General features: G+C 46.0%; 1 protein-coding gene across 1 annotated transcript in view; it reads right to left on the bottom strand.

The window, feature by feature from the left end:
• LOC119962494 (trichohyalin-like) overlaps positions 1 to 7,612 on the bottom strand; it is a 147,259-nt gene extending 139,647 nt beyond the window's left edge. Inside the window, exons 1-2 of the mRNA XM_038790440.1 lie at positions 7,501 to 7,612; positions 3,514 to 3,644 (exon numbers count right to left, since the gene is read on the bottom strand). Of these exons, the coding sequence (XP_038646368.1) occupies positions 3,514 to 3,644; positions 7,501 to 7,612 (243 nt within the window). The remainder of the gene's footprint in view (positions 1 to 3,513; positions 3,645 to 7,500) is intronic.
• Positions 7,613 to 21,980: the final 14,368 nt, after the last annotated feature.

Genomic DNA, 21,980 nt, shown 5'->3' with positions numbered 1-21,980 from the left:
TTATTCAAAGAAGTTAGGATAGCTTAGGAATAAAACAATTTAAATCAACTGCGACCATCCAGAATCGCAGGGAGCGTTAGAAAGGTGGCATCAGACATTAAAGACAATGTTGAGGGCTTATTGTCACGATCATCCAGAGGATTGGGATAAAATAATTCCATTCTGACTGTTTGCAATTAGGGATGCACCGAATGAATCAATCAAATTCAGTCCTTTTGAAATAATTTTTGGTCATGAGGTAAGAGGACCACTTAAATTGATGAAGGAAAAATTGGCCCCGGCCGCCCATAAGGCCAACCCCCCCCGGTACGTGATCCCCCGCCCCTCCCACCAGGGCGGCCGCGGACTGAGCCACAGCCGCCACCCGAGCTTCCCGACCGGCCAGACGTGGTTAGAACCACGTAGTCGGGAACTTGGACAGTTTTCCCTGGAGAATCGCAGGGGTGGGGGGGCCTCTGTCAATGCCACCCCCCCCCATATGCGCCGTGTAAACCGTGCTTGAGCGATTCTCCGGGGACCCACGTGAACTTCGATTCTCCGCCCCCGCGCCAAACGTGATTTCGGCATGGGGCTCCGGAGAATCCCTCCCATGGGGCGGGATTCCCCTTTTGGGAGACAATGTGCTGACGCCGGCGTGGGAACAATGGCGTTTTACGCCCAAAAAAAGGCGCAAAATCTCCACCGATCCTCCGTCTGATGGGGGGCTAGCAGGCACGCTACATAGAGCCCCTGGTTCTAGCTGCAGATAGGGCCGGAGAATTGCTGTGTCCGTGACCACGCATGCGCACGGCAGCGACCACACTGTGCGACATGGCGCAGGTCGGGCCTGGACCCCGCTTGCCAAATGGTGCTCCCTTTTAGCCAGGCTCGCCACCCCCGGACCGCCCCCCACCAGTGCTTCCTGCCTGCGAAACGGCTCCTACGCCACCCTCCCCCGACTGTGGCGGCATTGGACTCAATCCGCAGCCACCGTGCCGGGTTCCTGGAATAAAATAGCACACGCGCCCCCACGCCGTCGGGAACTCGGCCAGGAGCAGAACATCAGGGGAGGGCCTAAGGTAATGTCCTGAGACCATCCTGACGGCGTACGGTGCGAGTACACATTTTGGAGGGGGTGGAGCATCGCAAAAGCAGCGTCGACCCCGATTTCGGCAGCAACGGGGATTCTCCAGCCAATCGCCGAAGGCAATTTCCGCGTCAACCCTGGAGAATCCTGCCCATGGTTTAACCTAATTTTGGTAATCCCCACTTCATATTTTCACCTCCCACTTGAAATAATTCATCCTTTCTAGCTCTGTTGTTTATATATCACTATAATCCTTCTAAACCTTCTTCCTTGCCTCTTGTCTGAGTTTTAAATATTCCATACTAATAATAATAAGTGGAGATCCCAGGGTGGGCACAGTAAGCGGTCTGACAACACCAGGTTAAAGTCTAACAGGTTTGTATCGAATCACTAGCTTTCGGATCACTGCTCCTTCCTCAGGTGAAGAACAGCCTGAGGAAGGAGCAATGCTCCGAAAACTAGTGATTTGAAACAAACCTGTCGGACTTTGTTGTAATAATTATAATAATCTTTATTGTCACAAGCAGGCTTACATTCACAGCTGGTTAAGCACACTGGGCTAAATCGCTGGCTTTTAAAGCAGCCCAAGGCAGGCCAGCAGCACGGTTCAATTCCCGTACCAGCCTCCCCCAACAGGCGCTGGAATGTGGCAACTAGGAGCTTTTCACAGTAACTTCATTGAAGCCTACTTGTGACAATAAGTGATTTTCATTTCATTTCACTACAATGAAGTTACTGTGAAAATCCCCTAGTCGCCACATTCCGGCGTCTGTTCGGGTACACAGAGGGAGAATTCAGAATGTCCAATTCACCTAACAGCTCATCTTTCAAGACTTGTGGGAGGAAATTATCTGCTAGCCCTCCACTCTACTTTAAAATCAAATTTCACTGCTCCATTTTCTTATTAAACTCATTTTTTCTCTGGGCCTCAGAATATGAAATTCCTTGTTTCCATCGGTGTTCATTGTCTTCTACAACCTTCCAAACGTAAGCTTGGAATCACTTTCACCCAACTCCTACCTCTGGATTTATCATATTACCTCATCCAATCTTGCTGTACTCCTTCCGACCAATGAAATGAAAGACCCTACCAAGCTCAGCTCTGGAGCTTCAGATTGATTGGTCATTACTTGGTCCCCTAACATCTGATAAAGATGACAAAATTCCATTTTTAATCGTAGTAATCCACTTCTGGTTCCATCTCAAGCCTCTGAATTCCTGGTGGCATTTGGACAGTCCACCTTTAGTAGAATGAAAATTATTCTCCTTTCAGCCTCAGTTTCCCATGTTGATGTGGTCTGTTACAGATGAGAAAATCATGGGGATTGTCACATGTTATTCAGTTCTGATCGCCTCTTTGAAGTGTGAGACCAACAGAAATGTTACTCCTGTCAGCATAAGAGACTGCCATCCCACTGCCCCAAGTTATAATCCAGGCAGCAAATGCTGAAACATTCAGACTGTGATTTTGTTATTAATTGAGTCGTCTTCTTGGCTTAATTAGTATCATCCTTGACCAGCTGTCTCCCTGAACATGGTAAGAAGTCTTCCAACACCAGGTTAAAGTCCAACAGGTTTGTTTCAAACACCAGCTTTCGGAGCGCAGCTCCTTCCTCAGGTGAATGGCGAGGTATCCTCGCCATTCACCTGAGGAAGGAGCTGCGCTCCGAAAGCTCGTGTTTGAAACAAACCTGTTGGACTTTAACCTGGTGTTGTAAGACCTCTTACTGTGCTCACCCCAGTCCAACGCCGGCATCTCCACATCATCCCTGAACATGAACATTTCTCACTCTCAGCCGTGCAGGATTCAACACTATTCAGTTAGTTCCCTCTTTACTGTTCCGTTCAACAGTTTTCATGCTCTTTTTAAAATTGTCTATTGACATTAAATAAAATGCTTTCGCTGAGAGTTTGTTACACATATTAAACAACTCAACTGCCAAGCTTCCTCGATCTTCTTCCTTACAACTGCTAATTACCAACTAATTATACCAGTTAGACACATGCAGCAGATGCTCGCCAAGTGCCCCGTTTTCTTTTTCGTTCTCCAAGGTTCCCAGAGACTGAATACCTCATGAACCAAAGAATTTTGAAATGTCTCAAATTGAATACCTTTAACACAAATCAAATGCAATTGATAAAAGAACACGTAGAGGGTATAAGCATTTATTTACTCTTCAGGTGGGTGGGGCAGTGGGATGTTGAGGGTCGGGGCTGGGGTGGAGTTGGGCTTTGCAACCTGAAGCACCGGCACCCCACTGGCCTGTACCAGGTGCCCGCCTCAAGGCAACAGATCTCTCTGCTCCCCCTTCCTCTAGTCACATCACAGGCCAACTGTAAAATCCAGTTACCTTTCATTTTCAACCTTTAACAAAGCTCTTAATGAGCCAAATTGGCTGCCCTCCCAAAATGGTTAACACCAGGCCAGGCTTGGGAAACCAATATACCAGCTGGTAAAGGTGCTCTTGGGGCTTGTCTGCCTGTTTCCGGCCTTGCCGGGGCTCAGAAATCCTGCTCATTTTCTCTGAATCCCCACTACTAAGCTGTTTCTGAATCTTACAGAGCTCTGGCTGGTTTCCTGAATATATATAAAGGAGCAGAACAGCTAAAGTAAACAGCTCCTAGAGTCGGGAGAAATTATCAATGAGGAAATGGCAAAGATGGTACACATTTTTTTTTTGCCTCTCTTCACAGTAGAAGACACAAGTTACATACCAGAAGTAGAGGGTAACCAAGAGGGGAATATGAATGAGGAACTCAAAGTAAATAATACTAGAATGAGAAAATATATTAGAGAATTTAAGAGACCAAAAGCCAACAAATCTTAAAGGTCTGATGGCTTGCATTGTAGGGTGCTAAAAGAGGTAGCTGTAGGGCGCATAGGTTATGACTTTCTAAAATGCCTCAACACTCAAAAACAATCCAGCCAACTAGGGGCTGGTTTAGCTCACTGAGCTAAATCGCGGGCTTTTAAAGTAGACCAAGCAGGCCAGCAGCACGGTTCAATTCCCGGACAGGCGCTGGAATGTGGCGACTAGGGGCTTTTCACAGTAACTTTATTGAAGCCTACTCGTGACAATAAGCGATTTTCATTTCATTTCATTTTCAAATATTCAAGAAAGGAAGGAGAGAGAAAATATATAATAACAAGTGTAAGGGTCCTTGCTGTTTGTTCTCTTATTTCCCCTTTCTTTTACCATTACAGTTTTGATCCATGGATGAGTAATAGACCTGTGACTTTAAGGCAATGCGGCCTGTACATGGCCGAGCAGAGGATTGTAGCAGCAGGAGTGATCAGTGATGACTCTCTTTGACTGACTTGACTGGCGGTCAATGAACTGGCTCGAAATGCTGTGCTTTGCCCAGTAACAAGTGGTGATTGGTTCTGATCTTACTTGGATGATTTTCAGAGACAAGGCTGGGTTTCTAGTTTCACATTTAGTTCTGAAGTTTGGAAGGAGCAGCTCTACGTCTTTCTCTCTCATCAGATATGTTATCTCTAAAAATCCAGTGTAAGAGTTCTTCTCTGTCCCCAGTAAGACTGGATGTCATTCTCTCGTGACTGCAAAGGATTGAAGTCAATCCATGAGCTGGAAGCCGGGTTTGATGCGAGACAAAGGGTCTCAAAAAAGAAACAGACCTGAAGTTGAACCTTCGAGTTAAAGGCCCAATTTAATAAAAGCGAATATGTCTCCAGAAGAAAGCCTACTACTTGTGAGTACTGAACAAATAGAACATAGAACATAGAACAGTACAGCACAGAACAGGCCCTTCGGCCCTCGATGTTGTGCCGAGCAATGATCACCCTACTCAAACCCACGTATCCACCCTATACCCGCAACCCAACAACCCCCCCTTAACCTTACTTTTTAGGACACTACGGGCAATTTAGCATGGCCAATCCACCTAACCCGCACATCTTTGGGCTGTGGGAGGAAACCGGAGCACCCGGAGGAAACCCACGCACACACGGGGAGGACGTGCAGACTCCGCACAGACAGTGACCCAAGCCGGAATCGAACCTGGGACCCTGGAGCTGTGAAGCATTTATGCTAACCACCATGCTACCCTGCTGCCCCTACTTTGCTGCCTTTACTTTACCTATCTCGCTAGCCACCTCTCTTTTCCTGAGCTTCAATCAACCAGTGTGGTGGGAGGAATGTCTTCTGCACAGAACTCATCATCTGAAGCAGGAACTTTTGTTTTTGCCCTTAAACCTTATTATTATTTTACCCCTTTCCGCCCTTCTGTGTTTGCCTGTCTTGTATGTGTGGGTAGAGGGTGGGACAGTTTTTTGAGGGTAGTGGGTTAGCTTGCTTGCAATCCAGCTGAAATTACAGCATATTTAGTTTTTATTTCTGTTATAGATAAACGGCAGCACGGTAGCATTGTGGATAGCACAATTACTTCACAGCTCCAGGGTCCCAGGTTCGATTCCAGCTTGGGTCACTGTCTGTGTGGAGTCTGCACATCCACCCCGTGTGTGCTTGTGTTTCCTCCGGGTGCTCCGGTTTCCTCCCACAGCCCAAAGATGTGCAGGTTAGGTGGATTGGCCATGATAAATTGCCCTTAGTGTCCAAAATTGCACTTAGTGTTGGGTGGGGTTACTGGGTTATGGGGATAGGGTGGAGGTGTTGACCTTGGGTAGGGTGCTCTTTCCAAGAGCTGGTGCAGACTCGATGGGCCGAATGGCCTCCTTCTGCACTGTAAACTCTATGATAATCTATAATTGTGTTTCAATTTACAAACCTGGTGACTATAATTATTGGACACGTGAAGTTGAGGCAGAAGACCATTCATGGTCACATTGTCTAGCAGAGCAAGCTCGAGGGGCCGTATTGAATCATTGAATGCTTCCAGCACAGAAGGAGGCCATCCATTTAATCCCACTCCCTGCCTTCCCCATAGCTCTCCAAAATGTCCCATCAGTTAATCTTCCAATTTCCTTTTAAAATCTGGTTTTGTCTCCACCGTACTGCCAGACAATACACTTCAGAACCTAACCATTCTTCATGTTAAAAAGGCTTTTTCCTCCTGTCGTTTCTGGTCCTCGCTTTAAATCGAATGGTTATCTTCTGGTTAAAACTGGATAAAAGCAGCTTTGACAAAGAGTCATCGAACTCGAAACGTTAGCTCCTTTCTCTCCCTACAGATGCTGCCAGACTTGCTGAGATTTTCCAGCATTTTCTCTTTCGGGTCAACTTCTGGTTGTACCTCTGAAGGCAGGATTGTTACAGTGCGGTAGGAGGTAATTCGGCCCGTCTGGTCAGCACCAGCTCTGTAAATGAGCCTCTGCCCACAACCCTGCACATTCTTCATCTTCAAATAACAGTCTGACTGCCATTTTGAAGCCACCTCCTCCACACTGTCGGGCAGTGCATGCCGAACCATTGGCTGCAGTCAATTCTGTAAAGCTGAAGAGAGGGTAGCGGGGTGGGGGGAGGCAGGGTGATGCCTTCAAACGGTTCGTTTGAAAGCGGCCGACAGACGAGGCGATGCCGGCCGGGCGGGAGGAGCGGGGCTGCGCGCGCCCGTGGAACTCCCGCCAAATTGGCACACGCTGGGCGGTGCGGCCGAGATCCCGCCTTGCGCTGGAGCGCGCCGCGGCCGGCCGTTGGTGAAGAGGCGGCTTTCCACGCGGCAGCTGGATCGTGCCTGCGCACCGCGGCCGGCCGCTGGTGAAGAGACGGCTTTCCACGCGGCAGCTGGAGCGGGAACAGAAAGGGCGCGAATCCACCTGAACCGACGGCAATGCCACCCTGGGTGCGTTTTTAACGAACGAGTGCTTTTTGCGAAATAATACTTGAAAAGGTATGATTTCCGCCCCATGGCTTTGGGCTCAAGGCCCAGCTCATGGGGAATTGGCGGAGGTTATTCGGAAGCAAGCAGAAGGGGGAATGAGGCGAAGTTGGAAGGAGCCTGTGAAGGGCTGATGGCCCGAATGGCCTGGCCTTGCCCAACCCTGTGTTATAGAACAGTAAGAATCTTACAACACCAGGTTAAAGTCCAACAGGTTTGTTTCAAACACGAGCTTTTGGAGCACTGCTCCTTCCTCAGGTGAATAACCTGGTGCTGTCAGACTTCTTAGTGTGTTCAGTCCAACGCCGGCACCTCCACATTGTGTTATAGAATGGCTGCTGCACCCAGTGAGGCTGCTCACCCTGTCCATGTTGGCAGCCTGGAAGAACGCTTCACTTTGCCTCACTCCTGCCTTGCTCACCACACGGAAAATTCAGGCACTTCTCCAACTCCCTTTTGAAAGCTTCAGTTGAACCTACGTCCTTCACACTCTCAGGCACTGCATTCCACATCCTAACCACTCGCTGCACTAACACTTTTTTTCTGAATGTTGCCGATCAATTGAAACCTGTGTTCTTTGGTTCTTGGCTATTCCGCCACTGGGAATAGCCCCATCTTATCTACTCTGTCCAGACCCTTCACAAGTTTTAACACATCTCCATTAAATCTCTCAATCTTCTCCCGGGGCAACATTCCCTTTTTCTCCAGTCCATCCACAGAACTGATATTCTTTATCTTTTGATCCATTCTAAAACTCTTCTCTGCACCCTCTCTATAGCTGTCAACTTACTAAACTGTCGTGCCCAGAATTTGACATTTGGGGCACCCATTTGGGACAGAACCAGTATTTTATAAAGATTCATCATGGCCTCTTAACTTTTGCCCTCTTATCCGTTATACTTAAAGCCCAGGATCCTATATATGGGAGATTCTCAGAGACTTGACTGCAAGCTGCTGGAGCTCGGATCTTGAACAGAACTTTTATATCTGGATTTGGGGACCCTTTAGATTCACTGCCATAGTGCAAAAACAGGCCCCACATGACCAGGGTTTTGTGAAGAAGAAGAAGAGATGGAAGCTATAGCATAGCTGGCAAAGTAGACAAAAAAGGTTGGATCCAGGAGAAGAGGCGAAAGGGATCTGGAAATGTGTCGATTGTGAAAATTATATTTGTGGAAATTGGGTGAAGTAATGCCGGTGTTTGATGAGACTTGGTGCTAAAGCTTTAGAGAAATGAAGATGGAATTTGATTTGAAGAAGTTCAACGTTTTGAAGGATATTGTGGCTGAAATGAATGCGATACGTGCTGAACGGGCTGACTGAGAAATGTGTGAGATATGTCTTTGTATCTGCTATGTGTAATTTATCGGTCATATTATTGCAATTTTCCTGTTAATTCATGTTTAATTTACGTTGATTTTGGTGTGATTGCTAATATAAAAGTGAAGTCTTGTATATTGGTCTCAGTTGGGATGTTTGTAGTTTGTTTCCACAAGGGTCATAACAGTATTTCCATGACATTGCTGCTCTTATCCTTCTCCATGGGGGGTTGCAGAGGAGGGAGGCACAACTTTCGAGACATAACATCTCACCCATTGCTGCAAAGCAAAATGACTGAAGAAGAGAACAATATCCCTAGAATCCCAGCGCTAAGGGGAAATTGACTAACTCTTACAAGAGTTGGCAGGACTTTGGTTTGGCCACATTTGGAATACTGCGTGCAGTTCTGGTCGCCACATTACCAGAAGGACGTGGATGCCTTGGAGAGGGTACAGAGGAGGCTCACCAGGATGTTGCCTGGTATGGAGGGTGCTAGCTATGAAGAACGGTTGAGTAGATTAGGATTGTTTTCGTTGGAAAGACGGAAGTTGAGGGGGGACCTGATTGAGGTCTACAAAATTATGAGAGGTATGGACAGGGTGGACAGCAACAAGCTTTTCCCAAGAATGGGGGTGTCAGTTACAAGGGGTCACGATTTCAAGGTGAGAGGGGGAAAGTTTAAGGGAGATGTGCGTGGAAAGTTTTTTACGCAGAGGGTGGTGGATGCCTGGAACGCTTTACCAGCGGAGGTGGTAGAGGCGGGCATGATAGCATCATTTAAGAAGCATCTAGACAGGTATATGAATGGGCAGGAACAGAGGGAAGTAGACCTTGGAAAATAGGCAACAGGTTTAGATAAAGGATCTGGATCGGCGCAGGCTGGGAGGGCCGAAGGGCCTCTTCCTATGCTGTAATTTTCTTTGTTCTTTGTTCTTACAGCGCAATTTAACCTCTTCTCCAGATCCCGACTGGACCAGGCAGCCGTCCTATACCTTCGAGATAACAAAGATAAAGAGAGGACCGGGCACAACTAAACCTTAATAGTCAGCCTTGGGCCTCCCATTGAAGAAGAAAAAGAGAGCAAGAACAAGAGCAAGAATCTGAACTTCCGTAATCCCATCGCTCAGCTCCAGATCAAAGGACAAAACAGATCAACTGACCACCAGCACCAGTGCCACTCTCAAGAAAACAAGTTATCATGGGGCCGAGAACCAAAGGGAATATAAACTGGTCCCAGGAACAGACCTCGAGACCAGGGAGCGCCGTGGGAGGAGGACCAATCACCAACCAATACTAAGAGAGAAGTAGTTGCAATGCCGTCAAAACCTCTCAAAGTCAGTAGAAGAGTGAAGAAGAACTGTCAAAAGTAACCCTCCAAACCCACAGACCACCTCCTAAGATGTTACGTATCAGACCTCACTCATGAGAGCTCTGACAGCTGTTAGAACAGTCAAAGAGAGAGACCCATATGAAGAGTCCCAACAGATTCCAGTCCTCAACAGGTTATTACACGGTCAGCCTGGACCTGAAGACGAAAAAGACACAGCCAAAAAAGATTAGCTCTCACTGGGAGGACCTTCCTCGAATAAAGCGAGAACGGAACTAATCCTGCCAACCCAAACGCTCCACTTTGTATAAACTTGTTAAATCAAGATAATCAGCGGTGCAGGACACTTCTGTGCAAGCAGAAAAGTTCACAACATCAACAGACAACAACATCATTAACAGGAGCGAAGTTCAGGTTAACTGAGATTCGAGGCATATATCAGGGAGTGCACGAAGAAAGCACAAATCAAGGATAAATCTTCCCAGGATTCCAGCGATCAAAGCACGAAACCTCATTGCTTCCAACATGCCATGTCACCTGAACCCAAACGGTCAACAACCCAGGCTCCAGCAGGAGGGTGGGGGGACCCATGACCCCCCACCCATCCCGAAGGTTCAGCCATCCCGAAACCCTCTTGACCAACATCAGGAACAGAACTACACAGGGCCAAGTTTCAGAAGGCCAACCCAACCCAGGTCTCGGAGACCAGATTCAATTTCCTCTCTTGATCCACCAAAGACCGTGCCCTCTCCGTTACAAGAGCCTCCTCGTGAACCGCCATGGCTTTCATAACAGCAACGGAAACTCTTGAAATTGGGCTTTGACAACCTGAGCTTCAGAGCTGAGACATTCAGACAGATCAACATCATCGCTAGCAGCTATTATCCATCTGAAAAACCACGGCGTCAGGGTGGGAAGCCTTCCAAAAGCAGCTGTGCCACCAATGAGAAGGCCCCGCCCTAACTCTTTCTAGCCGCCACAAATCAACGGAGGTTTAAGCATTTTGTCTCGACTCAATGAGATATTGACCAGCAAACTTCGGGACCTAGTATGCCAAGAAAAGACATAAAAGAAATGTGAAAACAGATCAAAAAATGGGTAAAAAGTTGAGCAGAGTCAGAATTTGCAAAAATGCAGTTGCTCCCACGCTCCCATTACGTGATGCTCTAAAGGCCTGTAGTTTGCAGTCAACAGTGAATCAACGGAGCTCGTCACTGGCTTCAAAGAGAAGCGTAAACTAATCTTGTACAATGGTCAAATTGAGTATTTCACATGCAAGGAGCGAGGACCCTTTATAACTTAGTATTTTTTAATGCAAACGAAAAGGACAAAGTATGTGGTACAGTGAACAATCGCTACAACTGCAGAATCTGTCCAAATAACTCTGCTGCCTAATCAGGCATCGCAGATTCATGTCAAAACTAATCGCAACAAAAGATTAAGGTGCACAAATTAGAACAGAATTACCTTTTATACCTTTTAAAGATCATCCGTTTATATTTTGAAAAAATGCAGAAATGATTAATCATTGAAAAAATCTTGTTTATATGTTTTCTTTAAAGTAATAAATAGTATCGGAATTATGTTAAAACGTCTTAATTAAATGGAAAAAGTCAGATTTTGATATTAGTGGAGGACAGGTGTAACCTGCTCACTGATGCTCAATTCAACTCCTGAGCTCATTACAACCATGATTCAAGCAGCTGAACTTAAGAGGGAGTTGAGATTGACTGTCATAGAACATAGAACAGTACAGCACAGAACAGGCCCTTCGGCCCTCGATGTTGTGCCGAGCCCACTCAAACCCACGTATCCACCCTATACCCGTAACCCAACAACCCCCCCCCCCCCCCCCCCCCCTTAACCTTACTTGTTTTTAGAACACTACGGGCAATTTAGCATGGCCAATCCACCTAACCCGCACATCTTTGGACTGTGGGAAGAAACCGGAGCACCCGGAGGAAACCCACGCACACACGGGGAGGACGTGCAGACTCCGCACAGACAGTGACCTAGCCGGGAATCGAACCTGGGACCCTGGAGCTGTGAAGAATTTATGCTAACCACCATGCTACCCTGCTGCCCCTAACCGTCCTTGATATCAAGCTAGCATTTGCCTGAGTGTGGCATCAAGGAGCCCTGGCAAAACAGAATGAGGTGGGAAACGTCACTGGTTGGAGCCATACCTAGTTCTCAGAAAGATGGTTATGGTTGGTGGAGACCAAGCATGTCAGCCGCAGAACATCACTGCAGGAGTTCCTCAGGATGGTGTCCTTGTCCCAACCATCTTCAGCTGTTTCAGCAGAGGTGCGGGTGTTTGCTGATTATTGCACAATATTCACACCTTTCGCAACTCCTCAAATACTGAAGCAGACCTTGTCAATATAGAGCAAGACCTGAACAACATGGAGGTTTGATTCAAAAATTCAAGCCACAAGTGCCAGACAATAATCATCTCCAACAAGAAAGAATCTAACCATCTCCCCTGATGTTTAGTGGCAATACCCACTCTCAATATCCTGTGAGTTACCATTGACCAGAATCTGAACTGGACCAGCCATATAAATACTGTACCTGTAAGAGTTGGCCAGAGGCTGGGAATTCTGCAGAGATAACTTACCTGACACTCACAAAGCCTAAACACATGTACAAGTCAGGAGTCTGATGGTATACTCTCCACTTACTGGAAGAGTGCAATTCCAACATCATGCAGGAAACTTGACACCACCCACGGTAAAGCAGCCTGCTTGATAAAAATAATCTTTATTATAGCAACAAGTAGGCTTACATTAACACTGAAGTTACTGTGAAAACCCCCTAGTCGCCACGCCTCCGGCACCTGTTCAGGTACACTGGGGGAGAATTCAGAATGTCCAATTCACCTAACAAGCACGTCTTTTGGCACTTGGAAACCGGAGCACCCGGAGGAAACCCACGTAGACACGGGGAGAATGTGCAGACTCCGCACAGACAGTGATCCAAGCCGAGATTCGAACTTGGGACATGGCGCAATTAAGCAACGGTGCTAACTACTGTGTAGCACTCCCATCCATTAATTTAACCATTCATTCCACACTGGCAACAGTCTGCCATCGACAGGATGCACTGCAGCATTCACCAAGGTTCCTTCAAATGCACCTTCCAAATCTGTGACTTCTACCACCTAGATGGACAAAAGCGGCAGATGCATGGAAACCCCCCCGAGCTGCAAGTTCACCTTTAAGTCACACACCATCCTGACTTATAGTTATGTTGCCATTCGCTGAAGAGGGATCAAAATCCTGGAACTCACTTCCCTGCTGTACCGTGGGGTGCACATGCACCAGATTGACTGCAATGGTTCTGATAGTTGGCTCGCCACCACCTTCACAAGGGAAATTATGAATGGGTAATATATGTTGGCCTTGCTAGCTATGCCCACAGCCTGAGAAAGAATAAAAAACGGTCAACTCAAATCCTTGCCAGTTCCACTTCTTCCCTTTTTAATCTTGATGGTGATCGCAATCGCGAAGCCTCTGGAGCAGTACAGAATGGCACAACCACAGTTTCTGCACTTCTACATTAGAATGTGCACACTCACAAAGTTGCTGGATCTCTGTCTGGTGCATTGACGGTGAACATGGACAGCTTCACCATCATTAATGTAGCAAATCCAAGTGAAATGTGCGGTGGACTGGTAGACAACAGCGAGATAATTTGAGAAATAGATTTATTTAAGTGTACATATTAACATGCATCTAATACGTCTCTTTTCCCACCCTGACTGGTCTGCAAATTTCACTTTTTAGTTTATTACTGCCGTCTGTATAACCCTGAAGCAGTTTACAAACAATCAGTAGTTTTCCGCTTCAATTTTCCCATCATACTCAATACACATCATTGCACTTCACATCCATTTCCCTTAGTAGTCAAAATAATGAGATTTCTATCCACTGGAGTCAATGAGCATTAAATCGCCAGAAAATGTTCATGTCTGATTTGGTGTTCATCAGAGTCTTGTGGGTTTTATGAAGTGTTTGATGGGAAAAGTATTTCAAGTTTTTACACAATCAGCCCCATTCAGTTTTATGTTGATCCGCTCAGCTCTACTCACAAGATCTTAAACTGTCAAGTCAGATATTTGACTAATCTAAGCAACACGGTAGCATTGTGGTTAGCACAATCGCTTCACAGCTCCAGGGTCCCAGGTTCGATTCCGGCTTGGGTCACTGTCTGTGCGGAGTCTGCACATCCTCCCCGTGTGTGCGTGGGTTTCCTCCGGGTGCTCTGGTTTCCTCCCACAGTCCAAAGATGTACAGGTTAGGTGGATTGGCCATGATAAATTGCCCTCAGGGTCCAAAATTGCCCTTAGTGTTGGGTGGGGTTACTGAGTTATGGGGATAGGGTGGAGGTGTTAACCTTGGGTAGGGTGCTCTTTCCAGGAGCCGGTGCAGACTTGATGGGCTGAATGGCCTCCTTCTGCACTGTAAATTCTATGAAAAAAAAAGCTATTTAGTCTTTTTTGATAGGCTTACTCGCTCTCCAACATTTGGATCTTATTGTTTTGACTATGCTCGTAACATATATCTCTTCGTTTTCCTTGCTGGTGGGCAAGAGATCAGAATGGTGGCAAGATTTTATTGTGGCAACAAAAATCATATAATACATCACCAGGGAGAAAATATTGCTTGTTTGGAGAGTTGGTTGGAGTACTGAGATCATTGTTCAAGTGTGATACAGCTGTGAGAGCTTATGTTCAATTTCCTGGTGTCCATTATAAACAACTAAATTATGGAAGTTGATTTTAAACCTCCACAAAATTACACTTGTTCTGATGAACATTACTCCTTCCCATCACCATTCCTGTTGTGATGAATAGTCCTTCGATCCATTGATTAAAATCCATTCTCTTTCTGTTTCTTTCTAGGACTGCCACTTCCTAGAACTGGAGGCTTCCATGAAACTCCAGTCACCGCCTATTCAATATTTCGGAAGAGTACACCTTTTACTGTTTACATAGAATTTACAGTGCAGAAGGAGGCCATTTGGCCCATCGAGTCTGCACTGGCTCTTGGAAAGAGCACCCTACCCTCTACCCAAGGTCAACACCTCCACCCTATCCCCATAACTCAGTAACCCCACCCAACACTAAGGGCAATTTTGGACACTAAGGGCAATTTAGCATGGCCAATCAACCTAACCCGCACATCTTTGGATTGTGGGAGGAAACCGGAGCACCCGGAGGAAACCAACGCACACACGGGGAGGACATGCAGACTCCACACAGACAGTGACCCAAGCCGGGAATCGAACCTGGGACCCTGGAGCTGTGAAGCGATTGTGCTATCCACAATGCTACCGTGCTCTACACGTCTCTACAGCAGCTATCAGTTCATATATTAAATGAAATATTCATCAACAGAAACTATTTTGGGTAGAACGTTGAAAAGACATGTTACGTTTTGAAATGATGCAAGATACTATTCCAAAAGTACAGAAGCTGAAGTAGATTGTTGTGGGTGCTGATGAAACGTGCTCCTAGTACAACTTAACGTATCTTGCTGAAGTGACTTGTTGGTGAACTTTTGTCCTTGGGTTGTATCTGAATAATGCCCATTAATTTATTCATGTGCGCTGTGCCTGAAGGTCTTGGCTCATTGTCTACTGTTACTTCATCCTGAGATATTTTCTGAGCAATTAATGTCAGTGGTGGTTTGCCACTGCCTTCCACTCTGCCCATATCATCAAAAAGTGAAATGTAGGTGATCAATATAATGACTAACCAATGGCAGGTTGAAGGCCACAGTGACAATGATTGAAACTGAAAGTGTAATTTACAAAAGAATTGGTTGGATTCTGGAGAAAGCATGGATCAAACATTTTACAGGTCATATGTTCTTTCAAGGTATTGATCAGAGCAGTTGGGCATAAGGGTTGTCACTAAGCTTCAAATCCAGAGACCCAGTGTAAGGCACTGGGGACTGGTTTGAAACCCAGAGACACAGTGTAAGGCACTGGGGACTGGTTTGAAACCCAGAGACCCAGTGTAAGGCACTGGGGACTGGTTTGAAACCCAGAGACACAGTGTAAGGCACTGGGGACTGGTTTGAAACCCAGACACCCAGTGTAAGGCACTGGGGACTGGTTTGAAACCCAGACACCCAGTGTAAGGCACTGGGGACTGGTTTGAAACCCAGAGACGCAGTGTAAGGCACTGGGGACTGGTTTGAAACCCACCATGGCAGATGCTGGGATTTGATTGAAATAAAAATCAGAAATTAAAAGTCCAAAGTTGATCATGAAACCATTGTCAATTGTCGCAAAAATGCACTTGATTAACTAATGCCCTTTAGTGAAGAAAGTCTGCTGTCATTACCTGGTCTGGGCTGCATGCGATTCCACATCCACAGCAATGTGTGTGTCTCTGAGATGGCCCAGCAAGCTACTCAGTTGTAACTTCTGGGAAGAAGGCAGGAGAATGGGAATGAGAAAATATCAGCCATGATTGAATGGCGGAGCAGACTCGATGGGCCGAGTGGCCTAATTCTGCTCCTATGCCTTATGGTAACAAATCATGAGGAAGTCAAAAAGGAATGAAACCTGCCACATCCAGTTGCAAATGGCGGTGGGCAATTAAACAACTCACTCAAGGAGGAGGCTCCACGAATAACCTCACCCTCAATGATGGGAGAGCACAGCACATCAGTGCAAAAGATAAGACAGAAGCAATCAGTCAGATCAGTGTGCCAGAGAGGCTGACAAAAGCCACGGTGCAGTTTGAGATAAGCTCCGCCAATCCCCTGCAGTGAAGCATCACTTATTTTTTTCAACAAACATTTTATTCAGTACGTAAACCCCCCCCCTCCTCCCCCCAACCACCACCACCAACAACCAAACCTGGCCACCATGGCTTATACACACAATTCCCAAGTCCCTCCATCTCCTCTCGCTGATCCCACCTAAATTAAACTAACTCCCCCTACCCACCCCCCCATTCTCAAACCCCCCCCCCCCTCCCACTTACTGTATCTGCAACCTGAGATTTTCCAGCATTTTCTCTTTCATTTCAGATTCCAGCATTCCCAGTCATTTGCTTTTATTCATGGATGTGAAATGGAAAAAGTCCTCAGAGAAGCTGTTCACCCACTTTGACCTCGCCAAGCCACTTCTGTTAATGTGCGATACGTCCCCTTATGGGGTGGGGTCTGTCCTCACACACTGGACGCATGGTGGATCAGAACGACTCACAGCATTGTTACCCTAAATACTCACTGGCATGTAGTACAATTACCACGCTAATTGAGAAGGAAGGCTTGGCTGTTTTTGGGATTCACAAATTCCACCAGTACGTCTACGGGCACAAATGCATTGGCTACACCGACCACAAGCCACTGCTTGGGTTGTTTAAAAAGGATTGAGTGATTCCCCATATCACATCAGCCAGGCTCCATCAGTGGGCTTCGCTATTAGCCATGTACAAATATACCTTGGAACACCGCCCTGGCACAAGGATGCCACATGCCAACATGTCGAGCTGCCTCCTCCTCTCCATGAGGCCACCGACACCCACGTCAGCTGGAGAGGTCATCACTGCCCTCCATTTCATGGACTCTCTGCACAACACGGTGGCTTGCATGAAGGAATGGACCTAAACGGACGCAGTAATCCACGGTCTGCCACATCGTCCTATATGGAGCCCAATACCGAGCTTCACCGAATGACCTTGAGGGCCCAAACAACAAAACTCCTGGAGCTCAGTGCAGAGGATGGCATCTTACTGTGGGGGTTGTGGGGAGTCGTTCCGGAACACAAAGTGCCCCCCCCCCTTCCCGCTGCAAGATCTCATCAAACGGACACCCCGGGGTGTCGAAGATGAAAATGCTCGCCCCAGTTATATCTGGTGGCGCAGAATTGGTTCTGGCATTGAAGGTGGTTCAGCACTGTAGCTCAAGAACATCAAAAAGCTCCACTGGCAGCGCCATGCACCCATGGGAATGGCCAGGTTTGGGGTGGGTGGGGGGCTTGTGTGAGGATTTGTTTGTTTTTCTTGATTGGGCGTGTATATTTACCTGTATGTTGATTATTTCTGTTAATTTATTACTTGTTATGTTATACGGGGGGGGGGGGGGGTTTGTTCTTATTTCTTTGTGTTTTTGTTGTTGATAATTTGTGAAAACTTGAACAAAAATTATTTATTAAAAAAAAACAGCGGGGAAGAAGCTGTTTTTGAATCTGTTGTGCATGTTCTTAGATTTTTGTATCTCCTGCCCGATGGAAGAAGTTGGAAGAGTGAGTAAGCCGGGTGGGAGGGGTCTTTGATTATGCTGCCCGCTTTCCCCCGGCAGCGGGAGGTGCAGACAGAGTCAATGGATGGGAGGCAGGTTTGTGTGATGGACTGGGCGGTGTTCATGACTCTCGGTGGTTTCTTTCGGTCTTGGGTCCCGGTGAAACTACTGATGGGGAGGAGCCTCAGGACATGCTTAAGCCTGGTCATCGTGGATATCAGGGAGTGAGTCCGCTGCGGATGTGGGCCAGTGCACACTGCTGCATTGTTTTGAGCTCGGTGACGCCTTCTGCGTGCAAAGTTTTGTTGTTGGCACAAGGAAAGGAAGCAAGTCATCACGTGGACCACATCTCCCACCGCATCCAGGAGCCAACAGAACCTGTCCATGACATTCCAATCCCGGTCCTCCCGCGACCTCTGTCCTCTGCCTCCTCCTCCAACCGTCAATATCCCGGAGGCTGAAATGCCAGATACTGGCCGTACGGACTCTGACTCCAACATTTGCCCAGCAGGGAGCGTCGTGACAAGTCTGCCCACTCACAGGGAACCAACCTAGGGAGAGCCCGCCAAGTTGGATGAATAGGCTTTGGAAAAGGAGGGTGTGGTCAAAAGCTGCAGGTAGGTAGAGGTCGGGAAGAGAAAGTTTATCGTGGTCAGGGGCACAAAACATGGAGTATTTCAATTGTGGAAAAGATGGGATGTGTTCAGAACATGACAACAAAGGACTTTGGAAAGGAAGTTGAGGTCTGAAATGGTGTTTACAGGTACAGTCGGAGCAAGAGCAGAATATCTGAGGCAAGCGGTAATGATATTCGTTATCATGGGGTTCAATAAGGGAAGTAGAGTGATCAACAGTATGGCTGGAATAGAAGAGCGAGATGTGTATTTGAAAACTGGATAAAGTTAGATAGAGTGTTCTGGAGAGGGGATAAAGTCTAGGTCATGACGTGTGTTCAGGAAATGGGGATTTTTGGGGAAGGTTGTCCTGAAGTTCTGGGAAGAGAGAGAAGTGGAAGAGATAGCTGAATGGATGGTCTTGATTTTTTGTGCTCGTCCTTGTACTTACAATTGGAGATAATATGGAAGAGATAGGGACGGTTATTTCAGAAGACAGCAGCAGAAAAAAGAAGATAGGGATTATCTTGCAATCCTGGATGATATTTGAATGGTGAGCATTTTAAGTGATAGAAAGCATTTCTGGAAAATTCTTTAAGTAGCCGATCCATATCTGGTGATGAATGGTTAACTAGCAGATAGCCAAAGATGTTCCTTTCTGCATCCCCCGAAATTAAGACAGTTGAGATAAGGGCACATCAGACCAATAATGTGGGTGAGAATTGTATTAGTTCCAGTGGGGTACAAAGCTGAAAGACTGTGATTTTTGAAATCAAATGTTTTTTAAAAATTCATGTATTGGGTGTGGGCAATGCTGGATAGGCGAGTATTTATTGCCCATCCCTAGCTGCCCTTCAGAACGTTCTTGAACCGCTGCAGTCCATGTGGTGTAGGTGCACCTGTGCTATTCGGGATCGAGTTCCAGGATTTTGACCCAGCGACAGTGAAGGAATGGCAACATATTTCCAAGTTAGGGTGGTGAGTGACTTGGAGGGGAACCTTGAAATGGTGGGGTCCCCAGGTATCTGCTGCTGAAGTATCCTTTTTTTAATTCATTCATGGGATGTGGGTATCATTGGCTATGCCTGCATTTATTGCCCATCCCTAATTGCCTTTGGGAAGGTGTTGGTGGGCTACCTTCTTGAACCGCTACAATTTGGAAATCTGTTTATTAAAGGCTTACACTTTAACATTATTAAAAATGTTTCCCACCAGCACTTTTGACAAGTGCTGGGAATTGTAACAATCCCAGCTGATGTTACTATTGGACAAGTCAGATTCCAGAGTGAAACTTGGCTTGATAGATTCTAACTTTCTTTTCAAAAACGTGGAGGTAGTTCCTGAAGACATTTACAAGAGTTTGATGAAAGCCTTGAGCGCAAGGTCAATTCCAGCCCCCTTCATCCTGGAGTCATGACGTAAGTGAATTAACAATTGATTCTTATAAACTTGTTGAGATTTTGACCCTAGCCTGTTCCAATGGATTACAGGCACCAGATTTATAAGTAAAACAGTAAAATAACGGTTTATTTATAACAAGGAAAAAGATTAATATATAATGCTTAAAAATGGAACAAAGGTTTGCTAATCTAACTATTCCCCAAACCCCGTCCCACCCTCCACCCAGACATACACAGGACAGACACAGTAGAAAGGGCGGGGGAGGTTAAAAAATAAATAGGGATTAAGCAATAAGAGATGGTCCTTTGCTGCCGTTGTAGCGGTCTTTGCAGCCAGCGATCTCCTAATGATGTCTTCAACCGGAACCTGCAAGCTTAGAATGCTCTCCAAGCATGTTTTAAAGCTGCTTCATGCTTGGATCTCTTCACAGCACTAACACGCAAAATAGAACTCCTCTGAAGTCCAGCCTTCTTTCTGGAAGTTTCTGACTGGCTCCACCAATCACAGGCAACAAAAGGAGAAGGTTGAGAATCCTAATATCTAAAATAGTAACTTACTCATGTTTCCTCTTCTTTCAACGTTGGTACGGTTGCCAAGCTTCATCGATTTCCAGATCTCTCTAAAGGCAAAGACAGTGTTTTGTCGATGCGCAATTCCAGATGTACTCTCTGAAGTTAGTATCACCATTCTCTGTAGATCCAGATTGTGTATCATGTAGCACAGCATTTGGAATATTCCAACCATTAAATGCAGTTCACTGGATAATGCCAGCAGACACAGTCATATAGCTGACATTGTTCTGCTCCGGAAATTTGATGTGCGGATTAACATTTTATGCACAGCAATGTCAGTGCTCTCTTCAATTATCACTGTACGAATCTGGGAATTGCTTCCAACTCTTTTAGGTCATTTTGGGTTACAATGTTAATAGACTGTTCAAATTCAATGGTATAGTTCCTGCTTCTCCAGCTGGTAGGAAGATTATCATATCTCACTACCTGGCCATTAATTTATTAAGCCAACAGCTCAGTCGTGTTTATTTTTATAGCATGGAACACATTCTCAGTCAGAATCTTTATTTCATCTGTATTTGCTCACTGGCGTTCCTCCATTTCAGTTTGCTTGTCGGTTTTCAGAAGACACTGCAAATAAATGCTGAACTCCAGCACCTTATTTTCAGAAACATGAGGTTTTTGAACTAAGTGACATTTCAGATAGCACAGTTTCCATTCAGTCGATCTTTTGTCAATTGTAAATCCTCCATTAATTTGTTTTCAGAACCTAATTTATAATCAATTGTGGAACTGAAAAATGTCATCCATTTTCAAAAGGCCCCGACCATTCAAAGAAGAGCAGAGTTACCCTGGCCAATATATATCCATCAATCATCGCACAAAAACAGATTACCTGGTCATTATCACATTGCTGTTTGTGGGAGTTTGCTGTGTGCAAATTGTCTTCTGTGTTTCCTGCATTACAACAGTGACTACACTTCAGAAGTACTTCATTGGCTGTAAAGTGCTTTGAAACATCCGGTGATCATGGACAGCTCTGTATAAATGCAATTCTTTTTCCGCAATTCCAAAAAACTGACAGCATTTTTTCTGAGGTGTTGTTTGATCTCCAGCCTTTCAGTTGGACATGATATTAGGCGGAAATGCAGTCAGTTATAAATTGATGAATGTTTATTTCAATGCACAACATAGTCCAGATGTGGCCAAGAAGTTGTATTCAGTATCGAGGAACTCTGAGGTTTCAATCTGACTCTGAGGCAGAAAATAGTGAGGAAGATGGAATTGGTGGCTAAGGAACAGAGTTCATAGCAGAGTCTGAAGACAAAGACTTCAGTACGCTCATTGTTTAATTTGAGGAAATCTGAGCCCTAACCCTAATGTGTGTGTTCGTCCTTCATATTTGAAGACCACAACATCAACTAACATTCTTCGAGTTGTTTCAGGTGCAATGATTTTCAAGATGACTAATCAATTCATTTTGAGCACAAGGAGACCAGTTGCATTTGGACCTTCAGATTGTTGGTGTGAAAGAGGTGATTGCTACTACGGACTTATGAAGCTCGCGATTCCTGTTCGCCAGTGTGTTGACTCTGTTCTGTTCAGTGGAGGGGCATGCCTTATCACCATATAGAGTGATCCTGTGTAAGATACTCCCATGTCTCTGGGATGATGCTG

Source organism: Scyliorhinus canicula, chromosome 2 (assembly GCF_902713615.1).
Source record: "Scyliorhinus canicula chromosome 2, sScyCan1.1, whole genome shotgun sequence".
Classification (NCBI taxonomy): Eukaryota; Metazoa; Chordata; class Chondrichthyes; order Carcharhiniformes; family Scyliorhinidae; genus Scyliorhinus; species Scyliorhinus canicula.
This window is presented reverse-complemented; position numbering and strand designations above follow the sequence as displayed.